Below are 26,612 nucleotides of genomic sequence, written 5' to 3'. Positions count from 1 at the left end.
CTTGTTAGGGCACAGATAATTTCTAAATTTATTTGCCATTACGTGCATTGAAGGGCAATGAACAGTGGAAGAGAGTTGTTCAGTCTGTACCTTGCTGTCATGAAAATAATCAAATTTTAGTATTTACACATTGTCAGAATTTGCGATTAACAGAGGTGAAATGACACATTGATAGATTTGAAATAAATGACTGTTAAGCTGCTTTCAAGTTTAACCCCACAGGTTATGGTTTATGGTATGAGTTCATGGTTTGTAGGCTATTTTTTTAAGCAAATTATTTTCTTATGAGTTTAATTATTAAATTACTGGATAATGATATCTGCAATAAAACATTTATAATATGATTAATTCTATAGATTTACGGGCCAAATATTGCTTTCAGGAAATCATACTGTCTTAGACACTCACAGTTTATTTAAAATTCTAAAATTGTACCCTGGTACAAATATTAACATTATTATGTGTCAGTACTTCACTCTTATATCTAACATGCTCATGGAAATAAATAATAATGCAAAGTTTTAAGTAATAGAAAGCCATATTTTTTCAGGTAGACATTTACAGTGTGGTACAGGGTTTTTCAAACTGTATTGGAACATTTGTATTTTTTTTTAATGCAAAGAATCCTCAAATATCGGAATTTGGTTTTGAACTTAATATGCTCTGACTGCACAAACATGGTTGGATGTTTTGTACTTAGAAGTGTTGTCTCCTGTGTTTAGGGTGACCCTGGCCTACCTGGCAGCCCTGGCTATCCTGGACAACCTGGTCAAGATGGTAAGCCTGTGAGTACTGCAAGCTTAGTCATCTCCAGTACTGGGATTATAGTGACAAATCAAAAATTGCATTATGCACAGTTAAACAGAAAAGGAAGAATTTATTCAGTATTGCTACAGTGCAGAGAGAAATTGGGCTAAAATCTTTTGAAGTAAAGGGGAAGAGAGTTTGAGAGTTGGGATAGGTAAGTGTAAAGGTTGATAAATAAGAACGTGCTGAGTTATTTCTTAAGTTGAAAATCATTCGCTCTGTGATTACAACAGTTGTGTCAGCAAATTAATACCAGTTAATGTTTGTTTTCTGCTCTTTCATAGAGACTAGAATATGGAGGTGCTATATTCTTGTTGATTATAAGGTTCTTGAGAAAGACATTTCTGAGTTGTAAAACTGTCTAACTTGCCTTAAAATAGATTTAGCATCTCAAGGGGGCAGACAAATAATTTAAATATTTTCTAAAGTAAATACTTTAATAAAGGGAGGTCAGGAACTATACTAGAGTCAAGAATATGACTACCAGATATTAGTCAAACTGAAGGAAGCAGTGAGGATGAAATCAATAGACAAACTGTTCTAGGCACACTTTAGTTATCTTCATAATTCCATCTGTCTCTGCTGTAACTAACAAAAAAACTGTTCTGTAACTTTGAACATCACTAATTGGCTGGGCAGAAAAATCTTTTCTGGGGTAGATGTTTTGCTTACTGCTTTAGATGCCCATGTCCCATGGGCATCAGGTACTTCAATCAGCTCCAGCTGTCTGCTAGTATAGACCGTAGGGTGCAACAGTGATGATTCGAGTGCTATCACCCACATAGAAGACATGTACTGAATTAACAACTTCTTACTTCAGTCCTGACCCAGCCATGGTGGATGTGGGTACTTGGGCAGTGAACCAACCTGTCAAATAAACAAATTATTTTTTAAAAATCTGGGCAAGCTTTGGAGTGCAGATTGTTAAGCTACTAGTTGCTATATGTATATCTCATATCAGGATGATGTTTAAAGTTCCAGTTTGTCTGATTTCCACCCAATCTTTTAATGCATCCTGTGAACCAGCAAATAATATCTTAAGTGCTTGAGTCCTTGTCACCCACAAAGGAAATCTTTACTCTTAGCTTCAACAACTGAGACTCAGCCTCAGTTGTAGACATTCAGGGAGTGAATTTATGGATGGAAAATCTCTTTTTCTCTCTAGTTTTCATATAGATGGAAATAAAATAAACATTTAACAATCTCACTCTATTTCCCAAAGCTATGGAAATTCTCAAGATAAAAATAAAAACAAAATATTTATTTGTATTTCAAAGGCAGAAAGAAAGTAATTTTCCACTTGTTGGTTCCCTTTCAACATGCCAAAGCATCCAGGACTAGGACATGATGAAAATGGGAGTGTGGAGCACAGCCCAGGGAAGGCTGGCAGGGCTCAATATGTGAGACATCTGTTGCCCTCCAGAAATTGCATGAGCAGGAACCTGGATTGGAGACAGAGTAGCCAGGTCTTGAAACCAAACACTCCAATTTGAGACATGGCAGACTTCTCAAGTAGCCACTTGACCACTGCACAGATGCTCAGCCCTGAGAATCTTATTGTAAGTGATCTTATTTTTCTAAGAAAATATGTGCTGTGATAGACTTATTATGACTAAAAAATAGTAAACTTCAAAAGAGCTTTAGAGGCATTTAAAGGAAACACAAATCTTAAAGTATTTTAGACCAACATTTACAGAGCAGTCAACTGAAAAATATGAGTAAACAAGTGCTGGGCATTTGCTTGCGAATGTTAAATGCTTGCCACCTGAATATGATATCTCCTAGACTTTCTGTATCATAAGATGTTAGTTCTATCATGAAGAAGCAGCAAAACTTGTATTCTAAGTAAATATAATTCAACAAAAAACAAAATAAAACAAAACCACCACAGTTCTAAAAATTATATCCCAAATACTCCCATCATCAAAATGGAAGAGTTGCTTAAGTACCTGAGAGAGGTTTGTTAACAAATTAATACAAATGTGTAAAACTTTTGAAGAAAGAGTATTCAGCAAGGTTTTGTCTGCGCCACCATAGGACTAGAAGTGGTTCAATGAATAGTGGCCAATCAGTGCTACAGTCAACAGAGAGTAAAATTGGGGTAAACTTCTCTGCTAATCCACCAGGATTCAATCTGAATAGGATTCTTACTTGGGGGTTGGAAAGAGGAAGTGATCTCTTCTGCTATAAGATGCGGAAGAAAAAAATTGTAGTATCTAAGGAAGGAGACCACATGTGAGGCTTTTTTCTTGATTCTAATTGAGAAGTAAGTAGCAGCTCTCAGAGGGGGATAATGTAAAGGAAGAAAGGAAAAAGGATTATATTCAATATTACCTTTCAATATAAATGTGGCCAGAACCTTTGCTGAAATTTAGATATGAGGTGAGAGAAGGTATCAAAGCAAACCCAAACTGTTTTAGCTTGGTAAACTGAGTGAATTGTGGCTCCCTTTACTGTGCAGGACAGTACTCAGGAGAGCTAAATCTTGTGAAGAATTGAGAAAGTATCTTTAGATATGTTCCTGGTGTCCTGTTGAGACTTATCATATAGGCGTTTCCAAAGCCTTGAATGTGGATGGGACATGTAGAGAGTAAGTACCATAGAGAAAGGTACAGTTGGCTAAGCTTATAGGATTGAGAAACGGATGATCCAGACAAAGCAACTAGAACAGTAGGATGAAGAATAGAAGAGACTAGCATCCCAGATATTGAAAACATTTCAAATGGTGTGTCACAAGTTGGGTAAATACTGTTGTGGGGTTAAGACATGTAAGACCTATGATAAGATTGCTGCATTTTGCTGTATGAGGGTCATTGATAACATTGCTAACCTGATCTCATGGTGTGTGAGACCCAAAGTTTGGCAGAAAGTGATTTGAGAGGAGAGTCTGAGATAAGAAAATTGTAACTCTTTTAAACATATATAAAGATGTACATGGGGAAGTGGACCGGGCTATAGCACTTGCCATCATATACCGAGGTGAGGAAGACCATGTCAGACCAGGCCGTAGCACCTACCAACACACGAGACCTGGGTGAGGGAGTGTGTGAGCCTGGTAGGGCTCAGTGCTGGGCCACTGCTCCTGTTGGTGAGCATGAGAGCTCGGACTGGGGGCAGACCAGGCTAGGCAGGGCTACAACTCCTGTTGGCTTCAAGTGGACTGGGTTAGGAGAGAGCCAGCCTGGGCTAACCCACTGTATCTGCTGGTGCAGGCATGAGCCAGAGTAAGCGTAGACTGGTTGGGCTTTGCTGCAGCATTGGCTGGCAAGTGTGGGACTTGAGGATAATCCTGCTGAACTAGACTGTAGAACCACCTGCAGAGTGCAAGATCTGGGTTAGGGAATGAGTCCAGTAGGGAAACTGTGCACACTTCTCAAATGGACAGCAGCTGCCCCTGGTGCACATGAGAACTAGAATTGGGGGTGGGCTTGGCTGGATAGGCGGTGGTACTTGTTGAAAAGAGTTAGGGCTGGAGGGTGGAGTTTGTTGAATTGAGTTAGGCTTCAAATCCCAGTGATGTGTATGATTGCTGAATGGAATGTGGGGCATACTGGAACAGTCCACTGAACATGCTGGCAGACACAGAAACAAGGGCTGGGGGCTGGCCCAGTGGGAGTTATCGGGGCTCGCTCTGACTGGGCTTCAGCTTCCTGTGGTGTATGTGGGTATCAAGTGTGTGCAAAGGTGGGGTTGGGCTGAGCTGTAGTACCCACTGGTTTGTGTAAGAAATTGGGCTGGAGATAGATCTGACCTAGCAATTACAACTATCATGTGTATAGGCTGATGTAGGTGAAAGAATGAGCTGGACCCTGTATTGGTAGGTATACACAGGAGTCAGATTGGGATCACCTCAGACTGAATTTTTTTGAGGGCCCTTCCAACTAAACCACTAAACTCAGAGCTCCAACCATGGGGAGAGTGGCAGGATCTGTGATGTGACAAGGAAGTGCATGGTCCGAATGGGGTCTTCTCAGTTACTGATGATGGTGCAGCAGACAGCATGCCCAGATTCACATTGAGGATATGGCAGTCCATTGGAGTGTGTGGCGTATCTTTGTTACCATAGCAAAAGAAGGAGAGCATAACAAATTGGTCAACTACCCCAGTCAAGAACTGACAGCAAAGACCTGAACAAATGGAGACTCTGGGTTGGATTGTGTCAGCCAACAGACCTTAGAAGGATTTCCCAATCCATGGATGTGTGAGATCAACAGCATGTCCGAACTATCAAAAATAAGCTAAGCAGAATTGTCAGAACATGCTCCACATTGGGGAGCATGACTGGGATGACTTCAGGTGGCCATTCCTCATCTCTGGGTACTGAGCTGGTTGGGAGGCTGGGTGTGGCTTCTGCCTCCTCTCAGATACAAGAAGAAGATAAGGAAGACATGAAAATAGTAGTCTCAGCCACTTTTTGCTAGTTCTTAACCAATTGTGTAAACATCATCAAATCTAAAATTTAAAAAAGAAACAAATGGGGAAGTGGAAAAAGTTATAAAAGCAGAGGTTTTTGTTTGTTTTAGAATTTTTATTTGTCTGAGAGGCAGTTGCAGAGAGGGAAAGAAAATCTTCCATTGATTGGATCATTCTCTGAATTGCTAAGAGAGCTGGGGCTTGGGCCTTCTGAAGAAAGGAACCTGGAACTCCATCTGGATCTCCTGTGTGGGTCTCAGGTTCTCATACAATAGCTGGATCTGAAGTGGAGAAGCTAGGGCTCCAACTGATGCTTATAGAGTTTGCTACTGTGCTACAGGCCAGCCCCTGAAAGTAGTTTCTGTTTCTTAAAGTATGGATGAGGGTGAACATGAAGAAATAGACATCAAATGTTTGTGAGAAAGCAGAGAACTGCAAGAAGAAATTCCATGGGTAGGACAATGGCATGGATTCTGGTCATGAGAGAGGCTGGCCTGGAAGACTGTGAAGAGTTAAACCTTCGATGGGAGAGAGAACAAGTCAATAGACACAGAAGCAGGATGCACTTTGGTGCTGGGACTGTCATCAGACTGCAAGTGCCAGAATTGAATTGAATGCCTAGACTATAAATCTGACATTCCCCTATCAATTTTACGTTGTAATTTCTCTTATAATTCATTCATCCCTTATTTGAAGATGCCATATTACATTGCACTGTTTGTTTACAATAATTCTTCATGCCCCTGGATATACCTTCCTTAGGTCCTAAGTGGCTTCTTTCCTAATTACACATGGTGTTTTTTTTTTAAAATGAATGAAAGCCCTTTTCAGGAATCTACTCTCTCCCTGAGTAGCAGCTGAAGCCGCACTAATTCTGGTGCAGATAGCCTGTATTAGTTGATCTGTCATTTGCTAGTGTCTTATAATGCCACAGTGTTCCCCAGAGAAGACCACTGAATTATTAAGACTGGTAATTTTTCAGTGATGAAAAGTCCTGTACAACGTGGGAAGGTGTGTGCTGAGAAGTTTTCCAGCTGGCTTTAAAATTTTATTTTTGCTTAAATATTTTCATACAAATGAAGTACTAATGACTAATTAGCCTGATATGGTAATCATGGATATTAGTAGATATATCTGATTGAAGATGTCACAGACTTAGTGCTTTGTCTCATCATCACATGTGTATATATATATATATATATATATATATGCTTTTGTGTACATGTGTATGGTTTTCAATATAAAGCTATTTAGTATATGGTAGTAGTGAATTTTAAACATGGTTCTCCTACTTATAAATATCCTAATTTCCAAGAACTGTGAGTGCGTTACCTTAGCTAACAGTGGTTTTCCCGGAATAGTCAATGTAAGGATCTTGTGATGGGGAAATTATTTTGAATTACCTATGTGGCCCAGTGTAGTGGTTAAGGTTTTTATAAGCAGGCAGGAGAGTCACAGTCAGAAAAAGATTCTTGATAATGAGAAAGCAGAAATGAGAGTGAAATAGCCCACATCAGCAGATGTAAGCCACTCCTGTACCTCGAATGCTTTAGATTGAATGGTATTTATTTTGGTACGCTTTTCTATGTATGTGCATAGTTTTGTTACTACATCCAAGACCATTAGGATTTTGAAAAAATATTATTTATGTATACCTCAAAGATTTTGTATTCAAATAAATCTAACATTTCATTTCATTCTCTCTTCTCTTTTGGGAGGAGTTTCTCCTGGAGTTTCTGGATGAAGGCAGCACTGCTAACACTTTTGCTCCATAAAATCCATTTTTTTGATTTCTGAACTCCAGTACCATTATGGCAACAAAAGAAAACTGTTAAATCAGCCTAAATGCTGATTTTCTACATGTATAGGTTTTTCTTAAATATTCCTCTATCCATGTATTTTTTTCCTTGACAAGAGAGTTGAGTGGTCAAGCAGGAAGAGAACACGCATCTTGGAGCTTGAACAGCTGAGGGTCATTAGTGTGTGTCTAGGGCCAGCACCCAATGGGGGTGGTAAGGTGTAGGTGGAGCTTCTGGCTGCCAGTTGCTCTCTGTTGAAGCCATCTGGACCAAGGAAACTTGGATGGAAAAATTAGAAGGGAATTCTGCTTTGTTTGGATTTGGTTCCGTGCAATCCCTCTCAATAAGAAATTTGATTCTCTTTCACACATTATAAGCAGGCCAAGACAACTGAAGCTTTAATTAGGAAATTATTCCACTCCGAAAACATTAATTTTCATGAGGAAAGAGTTTTCAGTAGAAACCAGAGCTAAGTCAAATCCGTCCATTTCTTTTTTATTTCTTTATCAGTTAATATCATTCAGTACAGAATCTGAGCACATTACTCTTTCAGCATTGTAAAGCAGAAACAGGGGACACATTTAAATACCCTGTTAGATAATCCAAAGAGTGCGATTACTAAAGACATACTATATTTATTTAAAAAAACTCATGTGAAAATAGAATCTGGCTAATTTATGATTTTTGGAGGTTTTTGTCATTGTTAGATATTCTATGTGAAACAAAAGCTCTGGCAAGTCACCGCAGGGATCTGGGATTGTTTCATTCTCTGGGCAGCAATACAGCTCTGCTTTGATGGGACTCTGTTCACCTAGAAAATGAGAAGGTGGAATCTAATGAGGTCACATTCTGTCCAGTCTTATTTTCTAAGAATCTGTGAAAGCCATCATGTTTGCTAAGAAAGAAACACAAGATAGAACAAACTAAAATTTTGGATATGTTTTTAATGTATCCATGATCTCAAGAGTTGAGTTGATAGACTGGCTGTTCTCTCCCACCAATAGCCAAGGTAATAAGTCACTGAGTCACTTTCCATGATCTGGGTCCCTTCATCTGTTTCCCTTCAATTTCACATTAATTGGTATTAGAAAGAGGCCAGTTGTGGAGGGACAGTGACCCTTACCCTTCATTTGCCTGTTTTCTGTAGGGGTGAAGGTGTTTTTCATATAGATCAATATGATCTCAGGCTTTAAGAAAAAAATACATTTAATATGTGCTTTGAATATCTGATGCTTTCAGTTCTTAATTTCATTGGGAAATTATTTCGATACTTGGAGTAAACTGAATACTTAAAAAACATGTGAAATTAACAGAATTGGCAATTGTAGTACAGTGATTTTCACCTCAAATAAATGCATCACTTTTAACTTGAATTGCAAAAGGGGTTCAACATATGTATTGGTGTTGTTGGATGCAAATCTTGGTAGTTAGGCAGTTACACACACAAGGCCTGATTATAAATGGTTGACAGTATTTGCATATTGGAATGTTCTGCTTGGTTATTGACTACAGATTTAAGGACGTGCAGAAACTGGACTTCCTCCGTGGGAGTGACTGGGAGAGTATATGATCTCAGGAGACAGCATATGAAGGAGGGCTTACTGAGCTGTGGGTGGCAAATAAGGGGTGCTATTTTAAAATGTACAAGGCTAATGGTGAAAAGTTTGGAGGAAATGAGAGGAGAACTTGCACTTGTGCTTGTGGAGTAAGTTGACAGAGGTGAAGTATTAGTATTCAAACAACCAGAAACCAGGAGAAAAACATTTTGTGACCTTTAAGACCTTCAGTGGAGTAGGAATGCCAGATGTGGACTCAACAATTTGAGAATGGTGGGAAATTTCTGGCTCTGAGACATGAAGATTAAAAGAACTGAAAAATGGGATGCATTAGAATAAAAACCAAAGGCGTGGCTTGGATAAGAGAACTAAAGGTGGCAGCTTAACTGAAGCATTGTTCTGAAGCGAACACCTTCTACCGGAATTCTCCCTTCACCTCACTTCAGGCTTTTTAGCAGACATTTATTTTCTCATTTTATTCTGCTGCCATTAATCTCTCTCAGTAGCCTCCCTTTCCCTGCCCAGCTAAAATATGGCCTATTTGTCTTGAATAAATTATCCTACACTTGAGCATGTCTTGTTTTGCTGTAATGAATTTACTTAAAATTTACAACTTCATAAAACTTTCCTAAATGAGCTTCGCTGATAAGCTAATTCTTTTCATTCAAACACTGTCATTCTATAGAAACTGTATGTGATGATGATTTACTTATTCATTTATTCATTATGTGGCTTATACTTGTTCGTGTTGATTGTGTTCCCAGATGTCTCCTGGGGTAAGGGGATATAAGAATGAACAAAACAGAACAAAAGTAATATCATCTGTTTTGAAGCTTATAATGCATTGTGTGGAGATAACAAATGCACACACATAGTCTTGTGTTGTGGTAGGTATAAAGGGATAAGCATAGCAGCAGAGCGAGTGAGGAAGATTGGCTCTTGTTTACCTACCTTTGAATATGGAATTCATAATTACTAAAAATATAAGTTGTAAGAAATACCAGAAATAGTAGTAGTTACTTTTAAAAGCTATGCATTCTTTGGAAATAAGCTTGATCTAACCTTAGTGATGAAAAGAGGCAATTTATCAGTTTAACTAAATTCTGTGACTCTAAGATTTTAGCTCTGTTTGCAGAGATTATTTGTCAAAATAAGCAGTATTTTTCACTTATGTGCTTTGCTCAAGGCAGATCATGATAAGGAATCAGATGATGTTGCTTTCTGTTTATTATCTGGTCACCGTCCCTAAGGCAGGAAGGGTTAGATTTGGTTAAACATCATTTGCAGTCAATGTTGTTTGCTTTGAGGGAGAGATTCTGGTTACCTCACAGTGAATGTATTGCTTTTCATGGTCAGATGCAAGTTTTTTTCTAATTAGTTCATAAAATATCTTCTGTACTACTTTTAATTTTGTATTCAGTTAAGTCATATGTTTCTTTTGTGTCTTTCTGAAGTCGGTGTTAAGATGAGCCATCTACTGCCCAGGAACCTGGTAATCCAGATCCCGCGTCTCTCAAAGCCCATTGTCAAATTAGATGAAACACACTGCCTTGGACTCAGGCTATACCTACCAATCTATCTCCTCTGAAGGAAAAGCTCTCCCATGCGGTGTACATAATTTCACTTGTCTCTCATCATCTATCTACTATTTGGTAGCAGGTGATATTTTCAGAATGTAAGTCTCGCTGTATAACTCCCTGGTTTATTGAACTGCTTCCCTTTGTTGTCTCTGCTTGCTTTGCATCCCTTTGAGCTTGTCTCTTGTGGAAGCATCCCATGACCAATCAGCGTTCTTCACTTCCATAGCAACACCATCACAATTCTTTCTCAAGACTTAGCTGAGGTGTCCTTTTACGTATGCTAATGTCACCTACTAATCAAGTACTTTGAATAATCAATCAAAGTACATAAATGAATTGACTTATGTACTTTGGCAGCTCAGATACTGGTTTTAATGTTAGGTATATATGATATTAGGTTGCATAGAGCTACAAAGCCTGCCAATGACTAAATGTATTTAGTGGACATTACCAATACACTCTTGATTTGGATTACACAGTTATCCTGGCTGTGTACCAAAGGGTATAGAATGCAAGCATTGGAGAAAATTATAAGTGAATAAACTTTAAATCATATTCTTATAGTTATCACATAAGGGTGACATCCAGGTTAGTTATCTGGATTTTATTCTCACTTTAGGGTTAGAATATTTAAAGGAAACAAATAACTCTACACTCTACAGTCTCAAAAAGGGCATATGTTTATATTGGAAAAATGCTGTAAGAATCATTAGAACTAGATTCAGAAGAAATCATGGACCCTACAACGTGGGGAATTTTATTTTATTAATTTCCATTTCAAAGCTATATATCTTTTTTGAGCATTACAATTATGAATCATGGAGGACCATTAAACTGATTTTGCATTATTCAACCCTATAATTTGGCAATGAGAGAATCGTTTTCCTAAGAAATGACTCATTTAAAAAGAGACTTCCTGTGAACATGGAAAAACATAAATATTACAAGAAATTTTCACTGGGGATAGGGGAGACACTTGGACTTGGTGATAATTGCAATGTGGCAGTACTGCAATTGAACAGTATAGACAAATATCCCAAGAAATGTAAAGCTCTACAATGAAATAGAGATTCTTGTTCAGAAAAGTAAAAGATAGTAAGCTACATGAAAATGCTTATCTTTTTCCTGCTTTAGAATATTTTTCTTTGTTTTAATATAGCCTCTTATGAGTCAACCAATGTTTTATTTCTTGTTCCTCTTGGAAATTGTTCTGTGTCATAATACCCCTCCCTGTTAGCCTTTATTTCCCTAATTTTTAATCCAAAATTTGTTTTTTCTGAATTTCACCCAATTTCTTCTGGTATTTTGCCCTGGGGTTCCCCCAGCTTGCATATGACTTTGGTTTTCTTTATTTTGTTACTATGCAGATTTCTACTAGCTTCTAAAATAATTTTGAATTTCTTTATACAACTGAGATTTCAAGATTGTATCTCCTTATAAAATTTTTTAAATGATCCTCAATATTCTGATAGTTAAAAGCTTTTGTTTGCTTATCTAGTACTTCTAGGAATGAAATGCTCATTATAAAATACAACAAGGGCATACTTGTACAGTATTAAGTCTTTGTGAAATGGTCAAGTCACAATGACAGTTACTAGGCATGCCTTTTTGAGTGTACCAATAGTGATTTTTAAACCTTAGCAATAGCATTTTGCATGGTTGTTCCTATGGCTTTGTGCAATAATCCCTGAGTCTAAAGTAAGGCAAGGTCATACTCATTGAATTCCTAACATCTCTCAGGTATTTTCACCTATGATTTCATTTCTATTTTAAAGTGAAGTAGATGATATTAACTCAATTTATAGTAGAAAGTGAACCTTTGCTGCAGAAAGTGACTTAACCAAAATCCCATAGCAGTAAAAGGAGAGGCAAAAATCCAGTCTAAGGTCTTTTCCAACTTCAAAATTCATTGTCTTTCCACTTCATTGTGTTGTCTCCCAGGAATTGGAGATTTGATGACTTTGCCTTGAGGTCACAGTATGAGTCAGAGTTGAGCTGTGATCACAGTGCAGGGCATCTCCAAATTGTTTCAATCCATCAAAGTGTAGTGTTTCCTCCATGACAAAGATACCAGATCAGCTTCTTGGAAGAGGACAGACAGCACAGCAGCTTTTGAACTATTACAAAATATTTTTTAAAAATAAAAAAAGCAGATATGACATTTGGCTTAACTTTGAAAAAATGTGGAAGAAAAAATTCATTAAATACGAACTTTGCAGATCACTGGTCATTTTGCTCAATAGCCAATCTTCATGAAATCTTTCTTTTGAGGAATTTTATAAACATTCCTTTCCTCTGGGCACTCAGAATGCTGAACAATTTAAAAATAGTTTGGAAAATAGATTTTGAATTTACAGTCATTCTGTATTGATCAGAAATGATCTCCCCTGAGGCATTTTCTTTAGAGGGTATTCCTGCTGAGCCTGTTGACTTACCAGCTTTGTATCTTTGAGCTTGTTACCTACCCATAGTGCTTTAATAATCTTATGGTAGTGATGTAGAACTCACATGATAGGGTGTTTTTAGGTGTATTTGAGTTAATATGTATGAAATGCTTACTGTGGAACATATAAATACTATATAAATCATTACTATTTGTCTTTTTCCTAATTGCCATGGCTTGTTGCAAATCATGTTGGACTATCCAGAGATAAAATAGGTATTAAGAAATCTGGGGGAATTCTGTATGATGGCATATTAATGTATCTTGACTGTGTTCACTGTTAGCGGTCAATATTGAGATTCAGTTTTAGGACTTCTTTCAAAGTTATTGAAAGAAGGAATTTTAGGTAACTGGAAAGTTGGCACTAGAGGGTTTATCAAGCTCTAACTATATAGATTAACATTCTTATATCTTTTAGCTGACCTAGAGAATATCAAGTACTTGCTATTGCTAAAAATTTCAACATGCTGCTGGAAACTAGAAGTCAATGATGATAAGAGATTGTATACACTTGTGTGTAGTGTAGGTGACTTTGATTTTCTCCAGTGCTGGAACAATACAAATTTGCCCAATAGCATGTACAATGTTGTAATGAATTAGAGCTGGTTCCTGATTTAATGAAGTTTGGAATTCAGTTGCACAGTAATAGTGCCAACCCAGAGCAGATGGTGAGTTTGAAAATTTGCAATTTGTTTAGTATGAATTATAGAGAACTTTATTATGACACTCTTTGTTGGCTAGTGAAACAAAATGTTTAAGGATTGGGCAAAGGAACTTGAAGTGAAAACTTTGTTTCTTAGAAATCATAGAAAAAGAGTAATTTCATACCCCATGAAAACCTGATTACAGTATGAAGGAAGGAAATTGTGCAGTCATCATCATTCTGGAAGGGACTGAGAGAATTGTGCAAATAAAGCAAGTGCGTATAAAATGAGAAAAGTTGTAATAGAGTTAGCAAAGGAATTATGTGTTCAAATTTATAATTACAACTGTACAGTCAAGTAAGTGGATGAATATGAAATCCAGAGTAGTTAGTCATGCATAACCAAGTGGAAATAATAGCTTTTGGAAGATGAAATTGTAAATGTTAATAAAAGCACATATTAATACCTTGGATAAGTCTGTACGTTCATCCAAACGATAATATCCAGGAAAAACCAAATCACAACAGAGAGTAGTAAGTGTGTTTTAGATACCAGGTATTCCAGGTTAACCTTATGTTAGCCTGGCAACCTAGATAAATGTATGGGGCTTGTAAGTATGTTTGGAGACTTTTACTCTCATGTTCTCACTAAGCACTGAATAGTTTGCCTCTATCTAAAACTATTGTGCCGTTTTATCAAAGGTCCTATTACTGAAGGTGTGTATAAGGTATATTGGACATAAAAGTGACACCTCTGATCTCCCATATTTGGTGGACAGTTCAGTCTTAGAGAATGTTGCAGTCATATTCTTGAGAATGCTAAGACAACTGAAAATGTATCTACCATATGACCCAGCTATCATACTTCAGGAAATATATCCAAAAGAAGTGAAATCTGTATTGGAGAAAGTGACCTGTAATCTTTTATTTATATGAGAACAATCCACAATAGTGAAGACATGGAAATAGTCCAGATGCTCATTGAGAAAAAGAATGGATAAAGAAATTGTGGTACATCTAAATCATGGAATACTACTCAGCCATTAAAAAATGAAATGGTGGAATTCCTAAAGAGACCTCATCTGAGGGATACTAGACCCAATTCTTGTGTGTGCTTACCAGTACAGGATTTGGCTCAGTCCATCAGACACATCAACCTACACATATACTGCTAATTACAATTGCTGGGTCAGTTCTGTGTCCAGCCCAATCTCTTACACAAACCAATGTATACCATGGTCCAGACCTACACAACCCGTTACACACTCAGCCCTCATGTTCAGCAGAGGGAACTGCAGTCTAGTCGGAGTGTGCCCAAACAACCCCTACCAGGCCTGGCCCTAGCCCTGGTTCTTGTGCTTGCCAGTATGTATAGCAGATTGGTCCAGTCTCTCCCACATCCCATTCAGCTCTTGTACACACCAGTGGGCATCGGAGCCTAGTTCTACCCAGCTGACCCTGCTGTGCAGCCCACACGCATACCAGTAGTTGTCACCACCTGTCTAACCAGGCCCTTCCCCATCCCTGGTTGTCATGTTTGCCAGTGGGAGCTGCAGCCCATTAGAGAGGTGCCTAGAGTTCCCTACTGGCACATTCTCTGTCCTGGACAGTGCACTCTCCAGGGTTTCTGCAGTCTAGCTTGACAAGATTTGTTCTTAGTCCTAGCATTTGCCATCAAAGCCCAATGAATCTCCTCTTACTCTGGCCTGTGCATGTACCAGTGGCTACAGCTGGTTAGCCCAGCCTGGCTCTCCCCGTCACCCAAATCACATACAGGCCAACAGGTGCGGTAGCCCTGCATGGCTTGGTCTACCCCCAGTCTCATGCTTACCAGTGGGAGCAGTGACCCAGCAGGGGAGCCTGTGCTGCACACCTTCCTCTGGGTCTCACATGTATCCATGGGTGGTAAGGCCCAGTCTGAAATACCTGCCTCACCTTGGCATTTGCTGACAGGTTCTGTAATCTGGCCTTTGCCCATTTCCAGCTCATGCTGATGGGTACTATGTCCTAGTCTGGCCCAGCCAGCCCTCAGTCCTGGCCATAAATGTGAACAGCCTAATATTGTGGTTCCTACCTGACCTGTCCTGTACCCTGTCCTGGATCTTATATCTGCCAGTGAACATGATGAGCAGGCCCAGCCTGACCTGACCCCAGACCTGAACCACAAGAATGTCGGTGGGCATTGTAACCTAGAACGATCTGGGCTGCTCCTTGCTTTGGTTCTTGTGTTCACCTGTAGGGACTGCATCATGAAGAAGTTCCCCAAGCTCCTATATCAGATTTCACACACACCACTTGGTCCTATACCCAGCCCAACTTATTCCATTTCTTCTCCTGGCAGGAATAGTGGCCTTTCCCAAGTGACCCACACCCATTCTGGTTGTTACTGTTGGGTGTTATGACCCAGCCACACCTGGTCTTTAGTTAGACACAGCTCGCACATGGCTCAGTAGGGGCAGAGATCTAGCACAACCCATCCTACACCCACCCTGGCTCTTACATGCACCAGTGGGTGATGGAGTCTAGCTCAGACTGGCACATCCTAGATCCAGTCTACACCCATGCTGAGGGACACTGCAGTCATATCCAGCCCAGATCGTCACCCCCATTCTGGCTTTCATGCTCACCAGTGGGAACCACAACACAGCCAGGGTGTCCACTTAGCTCTCCAACCAGACCTGTTCCCAGCCACAAATCTTGCCAATGTCAGCGATTGCTCTGACCCAGTTTGGCATAGCCTATCCCCCATCTTAGACTTTGCCATCAGATGCTGCAGCTAGCATGTCCTGGCCTACTGTTAGTCCCAACTCTCTCCGGTGGGTGCTACAGCAGATCTCTGCACAGTGTGCTCCCATCCTTGGCTCATGCAAATTGGTAGGTGTTATAACCTAGCCTGGCATGACTCGTACTCCAGCTAGCTTCTGCACATACCAGTGAGTTAAGGTTTGGTCTGACCCTGTCTGATCTGCCCCCTCTCCAGAACCAACCTACATACTTCCTGATGGGTGGATCTGCTTTGTCCAGCCTGGCTGATACCCAGGCCTGACTCACATGCTCACCAGTGGAAGCTTCAGCCCACCAGGGGAGTTTCCCAAGTTCCCCCACCAGTCCCACTCCCAGACTGAGATCTCACAGAGGATTGGTGGACTGACTGTAGAGCACATGTGTCAGAACTGGGCCTCTTCAGTGGAAAAGATGAAGCAGTGGAAGGCAGGCTCGGATGCACTTGGAGTATATGGCTGCCCATTGGGTCTTTCAGAGTACATCTGGTACCATAGCAGAGGAAGGAGAGCAGAACAAATTGGACAACTACACCAGCCAAGAATTGACAGCAAATATCTGAGCGAATGAAAACTCTTAAGTTAGACTACATCAGCCATTGGATCTTGGGAGTATTTAATCATCATTGGATCTGCAAGATTTACAGCATTCTAGAACTATCAAAGCCAATTTAACAGAATGCTCGAAGTATGCTCCATATTGGGGACCCTGGGTGGTTGTCGGATGGCCATTCCCCAACCTTGGGCACTGAGATGATTGGGAGGCTGGATGAGGCTTTTCTCCTTGTCTCTCCCTTCCCCCAGATACAGGAGGCAGAAAAAAAAATTTGGAAATAATGGTCTCACCCTCTTTTCCCAAACTTCCTTCAATCATTCCCACCCTTATCAACTATGTAAACATAATATAAAATTTTAAAAATAAATAAAAAGAATGAAATGCTACCATTTGCAGCAAAATGGTCCCAACTAGAGGCCATTATGCTCAGTGAAATAGACCAATTCCAAAAGGACAAATATCATAATTTCTTTCTGATGTAAGGTACCATTCATACAAAAATAAGATAAATCAATATGCAGGTAAGCATGTATATGCATATATTCATTAAGATGAACTGTATAATGTAGACTAGCATAACAAGAAGGGAAGATCAATTGCAGCTCTATTCCCAAATAAAAAGAGGACTCCCAATGAAGTTTAAATGTCTTGACAGTAGGATACTACACTTTCTACCATTTTCTGGATTTACTGTGCCATGATACACTTAAATAGCAGAATGTTAGATTTGTGAGTGTTGCTGAATGACTATACTATTACCATAATATGGGGGGTAACAGTTGGGCTGAATCTGGGGAGTTGGATGGGGAAATTCCCATGCTTGTGGAATTGTATCATTAAAAAAGCAGTCGTAAACAATACTTAAAAAGTAAAAAGAAAGAAGGAAAATAAATGGAGCCAGAAGGAGGACTCTGTGCACAATTGCCCAATAGTAAATATCATAAAAGAATCTACCAGGACCACAATTTCCACATAGGCCATCAGAATCTTATAAAAATGTACTGGGTCCAGCAAGTGTGTGTTCTACTTCAGTCTGATGTCAATCTTGCTATTAATTACTGTGACCAAAGATAACTGTTTTAAAATATGTTGAGTCATCCTCCTTATTTTTTGCCATTAAAATTTCCCCTTGTGACAAATAAATAAATAAGTAAATAAAGATAAAAGTTCATCTAAAAATTAACATTCATCAAGGTTTTAATTTATTCCAGGGATTGGCTCAGTTGACCATTTAACAAGTAGATTATAAAATGTAATGTTTGTTTAATATTCCAATTTTATGTGGTTTTTCTTGAGTATTTTGTATATGTTCCCAAAATATAGGCTATTTCTTTAGCAGCTATGTTCATTTGCTCTTCATTTTCTTTTTTTTTTTTTCTAAGTTCTTTGCACCAAAATGCCACTTACTTTTTTTTTTTTTTAAATAAAATTTATTTTGACATTCTTTACATACTTAGTTAGAGTAAGAAGGTTCAAGGGCTACAGGAAAGTGGATAATACTAGTATGTTTTCCATCTTGTTACCTTCATGTTTAAAAGGGGGGTATTAAGGGAGAAGGCCCACCCAATTTCCCACCCTCCCCAAGTCCCGGGTGTAGGGCATGCTCTGAGGTTCTTGCTCGAGTGGTTTTGATATTGCAACAGTTATGAATCGCTGTCAATCTTGCCACTCCAAGCACTATGAGGTCTTTGAAAAATCCACTGATTGACATAGTCCATCATAGCTGAGATGGTTGGTTGACCTGTTCTGTCTTCTCTCTTTTCTTCGTTAGGGTTCTGAGTCCAGCATTTAGATTAGGAAGATCTCCAAAGAAACTTCTTGTATGTGCTAACAAGTACAGGGCCAGGCACCGTCCATCGCTCCAATCAGCTGGTGGTTGTAATTGCTGGGTTGGTTCTGTTTTCACTCCCGACTTCCACTGGAACCAATGGGTGTTGCGGTCCAGCCTGGTTCTGCCCCGCACATATTTGGCCCTCACCTAAACCAGTGGGAGCTGCAGCCTAGTTGGAGCGACCCACAATAACCCCCACCAGGACCGCCCCTACCCTGGTTTGCCAGTAAGTGTAGCAGTAATCCAGTCTGTCCCACACCCCATTCCACCCCAGCCACTGTTTAGTTTTATGTCCTCCCGTGGAAGTGGTAACCCAAGAGGGATGAGCCCACTATTTCCCTCCCAGGCCTCTCCCACTCCCAGATTCCAGTTGATGCTGCCCAACCAAACCTCGCCCACTTTAATTTTGTTTGCACCAGTAGGAATAATCCGCCGAGCCCGGCTTTTCCCTGATCTAGTCCACATGAGGCACACAGGTGTGGTAGCTCTGCCTAGTCGGGTCTGCCCCCATCCCAGCCCATGCTCTCCTGCAGAAGTAGCTATCCTGCAAAGGAACCCTCCCTTATTCCCCTGCTGGCTCTGCCTACTTCCTTTCTTGTTCTCAGGCTGGTTGGACGCTGCGGTCCCCTCCGGTACAGGCAACCTCACCTCGGCATTCCATATTGTGCACTAGTCTTTGTTGCGACCGAACCTGGGTCAACCCTCACTGGTGCCTGGATTTGCCAGTGGATGACGTGGACAGATTCAGCCTGGTCTTGCCCCCACGTCTGCCAAGTGTATGCCAGTGGGTAGCTTTCCATGGCCTTTTCTGGGCTGTTTCCTATCATGTTTCTTGCGCTGACCTGTCGGGTCTGTGTCCTGCCAGAGGAGTTGCCCAGGCTCCTCCATCAGAACCTCTCCCAATGCCAGGTTACACGCTTACCAGTGGGTCCATGAGCCAACCCTACTCAGACCACCTCCTGTCAGAGCAGGAACTGTGGCTTTTCCTGACTGGCCTTCCACCCAATCTGGTTGTTGCTGTTGGATGTTCCAGCCCAGCCATGGTTTGTCCATACCTACGTATGGCTCACACACAGCTCAGTAGGGGTTTGAGACCTTGCCTTGTCTATCACACATCTGCCCTGGTCCTCCAGAACACCAGGGGGAGTCGGGGTCCAGCCCGGTTCGGTGCATCCAATCCCAGTCCACACTTGTGCCAAGGGAGACTACAACTGTATCCAGATCAGAACGCAGCCCCCCTTCCAGGCCACGCGCCTCTTTGTGGGAACCTCAGCCCAGCTAGGGTTGTCCCCTTTGCTCCCCAACCGGGTCTGTTCCCAGCCATAGATCACTCGCATGCCAGTGGTTGCTCTGACTCAGCTTGGCACAGCTCCTCACCTGTCCCGACCTCTGCCTTAGACACTGTGGCTTCGTGTCCCTGGCTCCTGCAGACCAGTAGGTACAAGAGCCTAGCTTGGCATGACCTTTGCTCCCTCCTGGTTTCTAGTTTTACTTGTGGGCTAAGGTTTGCTCATTCGTACCAGATCTACTCTGTTCCCTACCAGTTGACACATTAGCCAGCCATTGGAGCTACTTTTGCAGGACAAGCCCCAGGCCCAGGCTTCTGCATGGACTGGTATTTGGTGCCCAGCATTATTAGTGATTACAACTTTTACAAAGAAAGAGTTACTGCCTGTTTGAGGTCCGAGAATCACAATGGGTTCAACCTGGAGCTAATTAAGCAGCGAATCAAAGAACCAAATACCCAGAGCTCCCCAGCCGGGCGGCCAGCAGGCGGAGCCTGGCACCAATGGCGCACTGGCCGCCCGGGAACGGCTCACCATGTGCCCATGGCGGCCGTCCGGAATCCAGGCATGAGACGCCCCGTCCTGAGACCCACCAGCCGCCGGGAGGCTGCTGGAGGTTTAAAATTCCCAGGCCCAAGGTCGCGCCCCTCCCAAATCCCCTTCACCGCCCAATGAGGGTGGTGGCTGGGTGCCGGACCTGCCCGGTCCCAGAGGCCTCCCCCCTCGGTCTACTCACCCCAAAGGAAGCAGCCTCTGGAACCCAGCAGGCCCGGGAACGGCTCACCATGTGTTACACAGTTGCAAAAAAAAGGTTTTGGTATAAAAAGCTTGACATTAGAGGAATTCTGCAGTAGACAGCTTCTTTTTGTAAATATGAAGATATGTTAATTTTTTCATGTTAATTTTTCTGTAGGGATACCAGGGACTCACCGGTTCACCAGGTGTTCCAGGTTCCCCAGGAGTGCAAGTATGTGACCTGATTATAAGCACTTTGGAAATCTGATTGCTAGCAAACTAAGTCAAAATAATAAAAATAATGGAAATTTATTTTGTGTTTAATTTAGGGAGCTCAAGGACTGCGAGGTTACAAAGGAGAACCAGGGAGAGATGGTGGAAAGGTAAACATACAAATAAATATGTGTTCCATGGTTAGATTAATGGGTGTTATCATGATGGCTGTCTTTCAAAGATGTTCACCTTGGTGAAATCCAATATGTATGGACTCAGAAAATTATTGGTGACCATTGGCCAGTAAAACTCTCAGAAGTCTTTAAGAACTGGTTGAGATCTCAGTACTAGATGATCACCACTGGGTGCAGCAGACATTGACTTTGGCTAGGATTCTTAGTTTATACCTGTTGTTAAGCTCTTAGTGGTGTACTTTATTAGCAGCAACTAAAATATATGAATGGAATGTTAATCCCGTGTTAGTGTCAGATAACTCAAAGCTCTTGAATTTTGCTTCAAATTGATTTTTCCCTAGGAGAGGATCTATTGGCTCAGAATTCTTGTAAGTTGCAATGGGCAAAGACAATATTTTATGTTACCAACTTTGTTTCTCTACAACTCTGAGATTTGCCATACTTCTGACATAAGTTTTGCTAATTATGTTCCCTCACATCTAACAGTGACTACTGGCCTTGATAATTTTTCCCATGTCCAAAGAGCTCATTTTTTAATTTTCTTGATTTACTCTGTTGATTTTATAAGTTTAACCTCCAAGAACAACCTTATTTCCAGATTTTTTAAGGACATGTGTGTGTGTGTTCTGAAAAAGTCCCTACAATAGTAATCTCAACTTTGCACATATCTTTGCTTTTTCAAAAAATGCATGCAACATTTATGTCGAAGAAACACTGATGTAGACTTTATTCACTTTGTATTTTCACCTTTGTTCATGTTAATTGCAAGAAATTGTGTATCTCTATAGTCTGGTAGATTTCAAGCTACTTGATTTTGGGCAAGTTCTTGAAAGTCTCTGAATAATATTTTCTCATTTGATAAATGCAAGTTTCTGTATAGGCTTACTATATTGGGAACTACCTCATGTGATCCCTGGCACAGGTGTTTTAAGGGTTGCCTTTGTTCTGTTGAGAGAATGGTTGTGGCAGAGATTTGTACCATGGATTGGGCTAACATGTATCATAGGACATGTCAAAGATTATAGTATTTATTAGGAATAATGAAGAAATTAGTGCTTGGGAATGAAACTGAAGGTGGAATAGATGAGGGCTGATTTGTAAATTGGGGAGAGCAATAGGAGGCAAAGCAAAATCAACAGTTGATATCACTCTGAAAAAAAGAATGATTTCCTCTTGCTACTTTGTGCTTTTTGGATCTCTGTGAGCCTTTTGAAGCACTGAACGGTCTTAAACACGTATAGTCGAGGATGACACAAAGCCTTGGATTTTTATACCCATGAGGGAGACGTGGAAGAGGCTCCTGGCTCCTGGCTTTGGATCGGCTCAGCTCCAGCTGTTGCAGCCACTTGGGGATTGAATCAATGGACAGAAGATCTTCCTCTCTGTCTTTCCTCTTCTTTGTATATCTGATTCTCCAATAAAAATAAATAAATCTTAAAAGAAAACACACACAGTCTGATTTTGGGGGAAAATGCATAACATTGTATCTGTAACGAATATATCTAAGAGTAAATATTTGTTCTCTTACTTTAATTGAGTTTGAGAACAAATATAGAGAACTTTTATCTGTGCATCGTAAAAGAATTCATATGAATTTTTGTTAAGAGAAATTGTGCTTTATTGAAGAATGATACAGCTGTGGCAGTCTGTGCTGCAAAACACTAAGGCACCACTTGAGAAGGTCACATCCCATATTGGAGCACCTGGTTCAAATCCTGGCTTTTTTTCTTGTGTTATAACTTCCTGCTAAAGCCCCTTGCAGTCAACAGATAATGAGCCAACACTTGGGTTCCTGGCCAGGGAAATGGGAAACCTGGATGGAGTTCCTGATTTCTAACTTAGATCTAGTCCTACCTAGTGGTTGCAGACATTTGAGCAGTGGTTCATCAAAGGGAAAATCTGTTTTTCTGTCACTCTTTCAAACAGATATATAAATTTTTAAAAGAAAGAGAGGCCTGTTTGCATTTCTTTTCATGATCGCAAACCCTGTTTACAAGTAATGGAGCAGTTAAAACAGCTACATTCTGTACTAGAGTTTCTGATACCTGTCTTTTAGGTTCTGATGCAAATACCTGCAGGTAGTCCTGTGGCTCAGGAAACTGGGTCTCTGCAACTTGTAGGTGAGACCTGGAATGAGTTCCTAACTCCAAGCTTCAATTCTAGCCTGTCACTACTGCAGGAATTTAGGGAGTGAACTGGTGGCTAAGGATGCACCTGGCTCTTAATCTCTCTCTCCATCTTGAAAAATAACAGTGATATTTCTACTTTCTGCCTTTTGAATACTATTGTTAGTAGTACATTAAGCCTGTGATTATAAAGTAAATTGAACATATGTTACTGCAAAAATTAGAGGAAAATAAAGGAAGAAAAGGACATTGAGAGAGGGACAGAGGAAAATGTGATTGTAGTCTTAAAATTGCACCTATAAAATACTAGTAATTTGCTCTTTCCTATGTCAATAAAATGTAAGAAAAGCAAAAAGAAAAATTGGAGAGAGTAGTAGTTCTAATAATCATATCCTAAACTGCTTTATTGTTTTAGGTTACTGTGGTATGTTTAAATAAAGGTGCATATACTTTGCAAAGTCATACGTTTTATTGGCTAAGATTAATAGGGTGTTTCTTTTAACAGAGTATTCTATTTTTGGATCAGTGAAGATTACATTCAGAATTTCTAGTTTTCAGAAATTGATAGTTGGGGTTAAACTCATGTGACACAGTTGCTGTGAACCTACCATTGTGGTGCCGTCTCTGTTGCTTCCACAGATTTCATCTGACTTCTGATAATTTAGTACCCAGAATAAGTAATTTAGTGAGTTAGGTAAAAGATTTTCCTTGATTCTTCTATTGTAATGCAGGTTCTTGATGTTAGGAATTGAGAAGGTTACAAAATATATCCCTTGGATGGGTTTGACTTACGGCTGTGCAAGTAATTTTTCCAGCCAGTTTTTGGGAGATTGTTCCATCCAGTACTGTTTGTTCTCTGTTATATTTTCCCAGAATAATTTCCAGTTTGTGGTTTTTCTCCAAAGACACCCACATTAGGAGTTTCCACTTAAAACAATTAAAATTATATCCACTTTTCTTTCTGACTCTAACATTTGTTTTACATATATCAGATGATTGATGTTTTTTAATTTTATGGGTTTTGTTTTTCCTCTTCTTGGATGTACTAAGTCAAAACAAACACAGTAAATTGTCTTCAGTTGACATATCACTTTATTATGTGCTTTAAAGACAGTCTTTGAAGTCCAAAAAAAAAGTTAGGTACTTGCTCAAATTAAAGGAAAAAAAGTATTTAAGTCATATGGAAAATATATTTTGCTAAAATTTATATTAGTTTAAGTTGCTTAATTAGTATGAATTTATGAATTTTAACATTGACACACAACTTTCCTGTGGAAAATTCATTGCTGAAATGCAGGAAATATTAGTGATTTACTTTTTAGCTTATCCACACTTTTTTTCCAATTCATTAACCTTTTTTCTGATTTAAGAAATAAATTGTATTAATTATATGTAAGGTATCATTGTTGGACAAGCTATTTATTTTCATTTTTAAAACATTTAATATTTAATTTATCTCCTCAAAACAGTAAGACTTGTCTCTTTATATAAGACTCATACTTCTGGCCCTCCCACATCAAAAGTATATATGATTTCTATTGTAACCACTACATATTTTTGAGAGAACAGTATTAAAGAACTAAGTTAAAAAATTAAGTATTAAGGAATAACATGTTAAAGTTATCAATGTCATTAATATTGAAGCTTTGAGATCACATACTTCAGTGTTGTTATGAAAATTAATATGGGACAACACATGTATTTGGCCTAAATTAAATATTATAAACTAGTGATGACTGTGATTAGTTTTGGGAAACCCTGTTCTGTTGATTACAAAAGGTGATGTTTTTTGCAAATACTTTCGGTTTCTCCTTTCTTAAAGGCTGAAGTGCCCATTTGAAGCAATTACAGCAGGATTTCTTGTTTCTTTTTCATGAGATCTATCTTCTTACCTGTCAGAATACCTGTATCCTACTCTGCCTCCCATTAGATAGGTGAACTGTCCACATATAATCAAGATTGTTAATTATTCTCTTCTGCATCATTATTTTTTTCTTATTAAATTTTTCAAATAACCTCAAGACTGTCTAAACTCCTTTGGCAACACCACAGTTCTGCTGCATACCATAATGTAAGTTCTGAAAAAGGCTGACTCCCTGTCTGCCACTAAACTACTCCACTAGGACACTGACCACAACTCTGCAACGCATTAAGAGAATCAAAGTACAGTCTTTCAAATCCAATAGTCAAACCTGTTCAAATATCTTAAATATCTTTTTTTTTTTTTTTGCCTTACTGTATGTTTCAGCATGTTTGGGCAAAATTGACTAAGCTTTCTACCTTCCTTCCTTGTTGAAACTGGTTCTTCTTGGCTTCTAAGAGCTAAATTTTTGTTTTTAAAATTTTTAGCTTGTCATTGCTAGTTACCTTTCCATTTGACATTTTTGCTATGGTTTCCTCCAGTATCTCTGAACTTTACATTTTCCAAGGTTCAGTCCTGCGCTCTCTCTCTACCTCATTATTAGCACATATGTGTGTCATGTTAAGTATAAGCTTGCATGACTGTATGTATGTATTGTCTATTTACATTCAATGGTTATACCTATTTTAATATATTCACACATGTATTTGAGAATTCAATATATGCAGATATATATGAACTGTCTGTTAACTGATATGTATTTTGCTTCTTTTGAATCTAGAAAATCATTAACATTGTTCCAACTGGGAATTTTCAAATTCTTTGTCTCCTTTTCCTAAAACAAAAATCCTTTCATCAGATACTTTTGACTTAAAACAGCCCTAGTTATGACCCCCCTAAGGATTTCCTGACCTCAGATCCACTGCACGCACCTGCCAGTGTGTATAGTTCTGCCGAGTATACGTTCAGGATTGTACCATTTCTGTGGAAGCTTTGCAAGAGTATTTCCCAATTTTTTTCAGCACTTGTTTTTCTTTTAAGGTTGTGTAATAGATCAACATCTTAATTTATTATGAAGAATGTTAATTTTATTTCCTACCTCATTTGTTAGCAACTGTTAATCCTACTTTTTTTAAAATTCATCTATTGCCATCTTTTGGAAACTTATTATTTTTAAAGAAAGCCATATTTTCTTTGTTCTAAACTTTGTTTTCCATCTTCACTTTGGATGTACTCTTTGGAATGGTCATTAAGGAGCTGTGACAGGGAATAGGTCAGAAGTGATTGGCTGGACTTGAACTGACATCCATGTGGGATACTAGTGACACAAGTGGAGGCTTAACGTGTATGTTGCGGCATTATCCCCCAAATAATGACATTTTAAAAGTAGCAGTTTCACTCATATTCTCTTACAACCGAAAAGAATGTTCTTAATTTGATCTTGAAAGCTGTATATCCAGCTTGCTCTATGAGATAGACTCATCAAAGGCACAGTTGTCAGCGGTCAAATGTTTACAAACGACCTGTGGGAAATAGAATCATCTTACTATCTTTAATTCTTTTGTTTCTCTAATCCCTTATAAACTAAATGGGACCAACAGATCTTCAAAATGCAAGAGTTTATGAGTGTAAGTCTCTCAAATGCTTTGAAATAGGATCTGGATACTGGTAAATTACAGCCATGATTACCAAGAAAAAATAGGAGTAAGTCAAGGGTGGAGTCTTCCTCAAAGTGGCTGAAATCTAATAAGTGTATACTTTATGATTGTCAGTGCACACTTATGTGCCT

General features: G+C 39.4%; 1 protein-coding gene across 2 annotated transcripts in view; it reads left to right on the top strand.

Moving 5' to 3' along the window:
* COL21A1 (collagen type XXI alpha 1 chain) overlaps positions 1 to 26,612 on the top strand; it is a 108,458-nt gene that overhangs the window by 24,076 nt on the left and 57,770 nt on the right. For both annotated transcript variants that reach the window (XM_040983030.1, XM_040983031.1), the window contains 3 exons: positions 723 to 785; positions 20,608 to 20,661; positions 20,759 to 20,812. In XM_040983030.1, coding sequence (XP_040838964.1) covers positions 723 to 785; positions 20,608 to 20,661; positions 20,759 to 20,812 — 171 coding nt within the window. The remainder of the gene's footprint in view (positions 1 to 722; positions 786 to 20,607; positions 20,662 to 20,758; positions 20,813 to 26,612) is intronic.

Source organism: Ochotona curzoniae, unplaced genomic scaffold, assembly GCF_017591425.1.
Source record: "Ochotona curzoniae isolate NIBS_2020 unplaced genomic scaffold, NIBS_Ocur_1.0 contig_3819, whole genome shotgun sequence".
Lineage (NCBI taxonomy): Eukaryota > Metazoa > Chordata > Mammalia > Lagomorpha > Ochotonidae > Ochotona > Ochotona curzoniae.
This window is presented reverse-complemented; position numbering and strand designations above follow the sequence as displayed.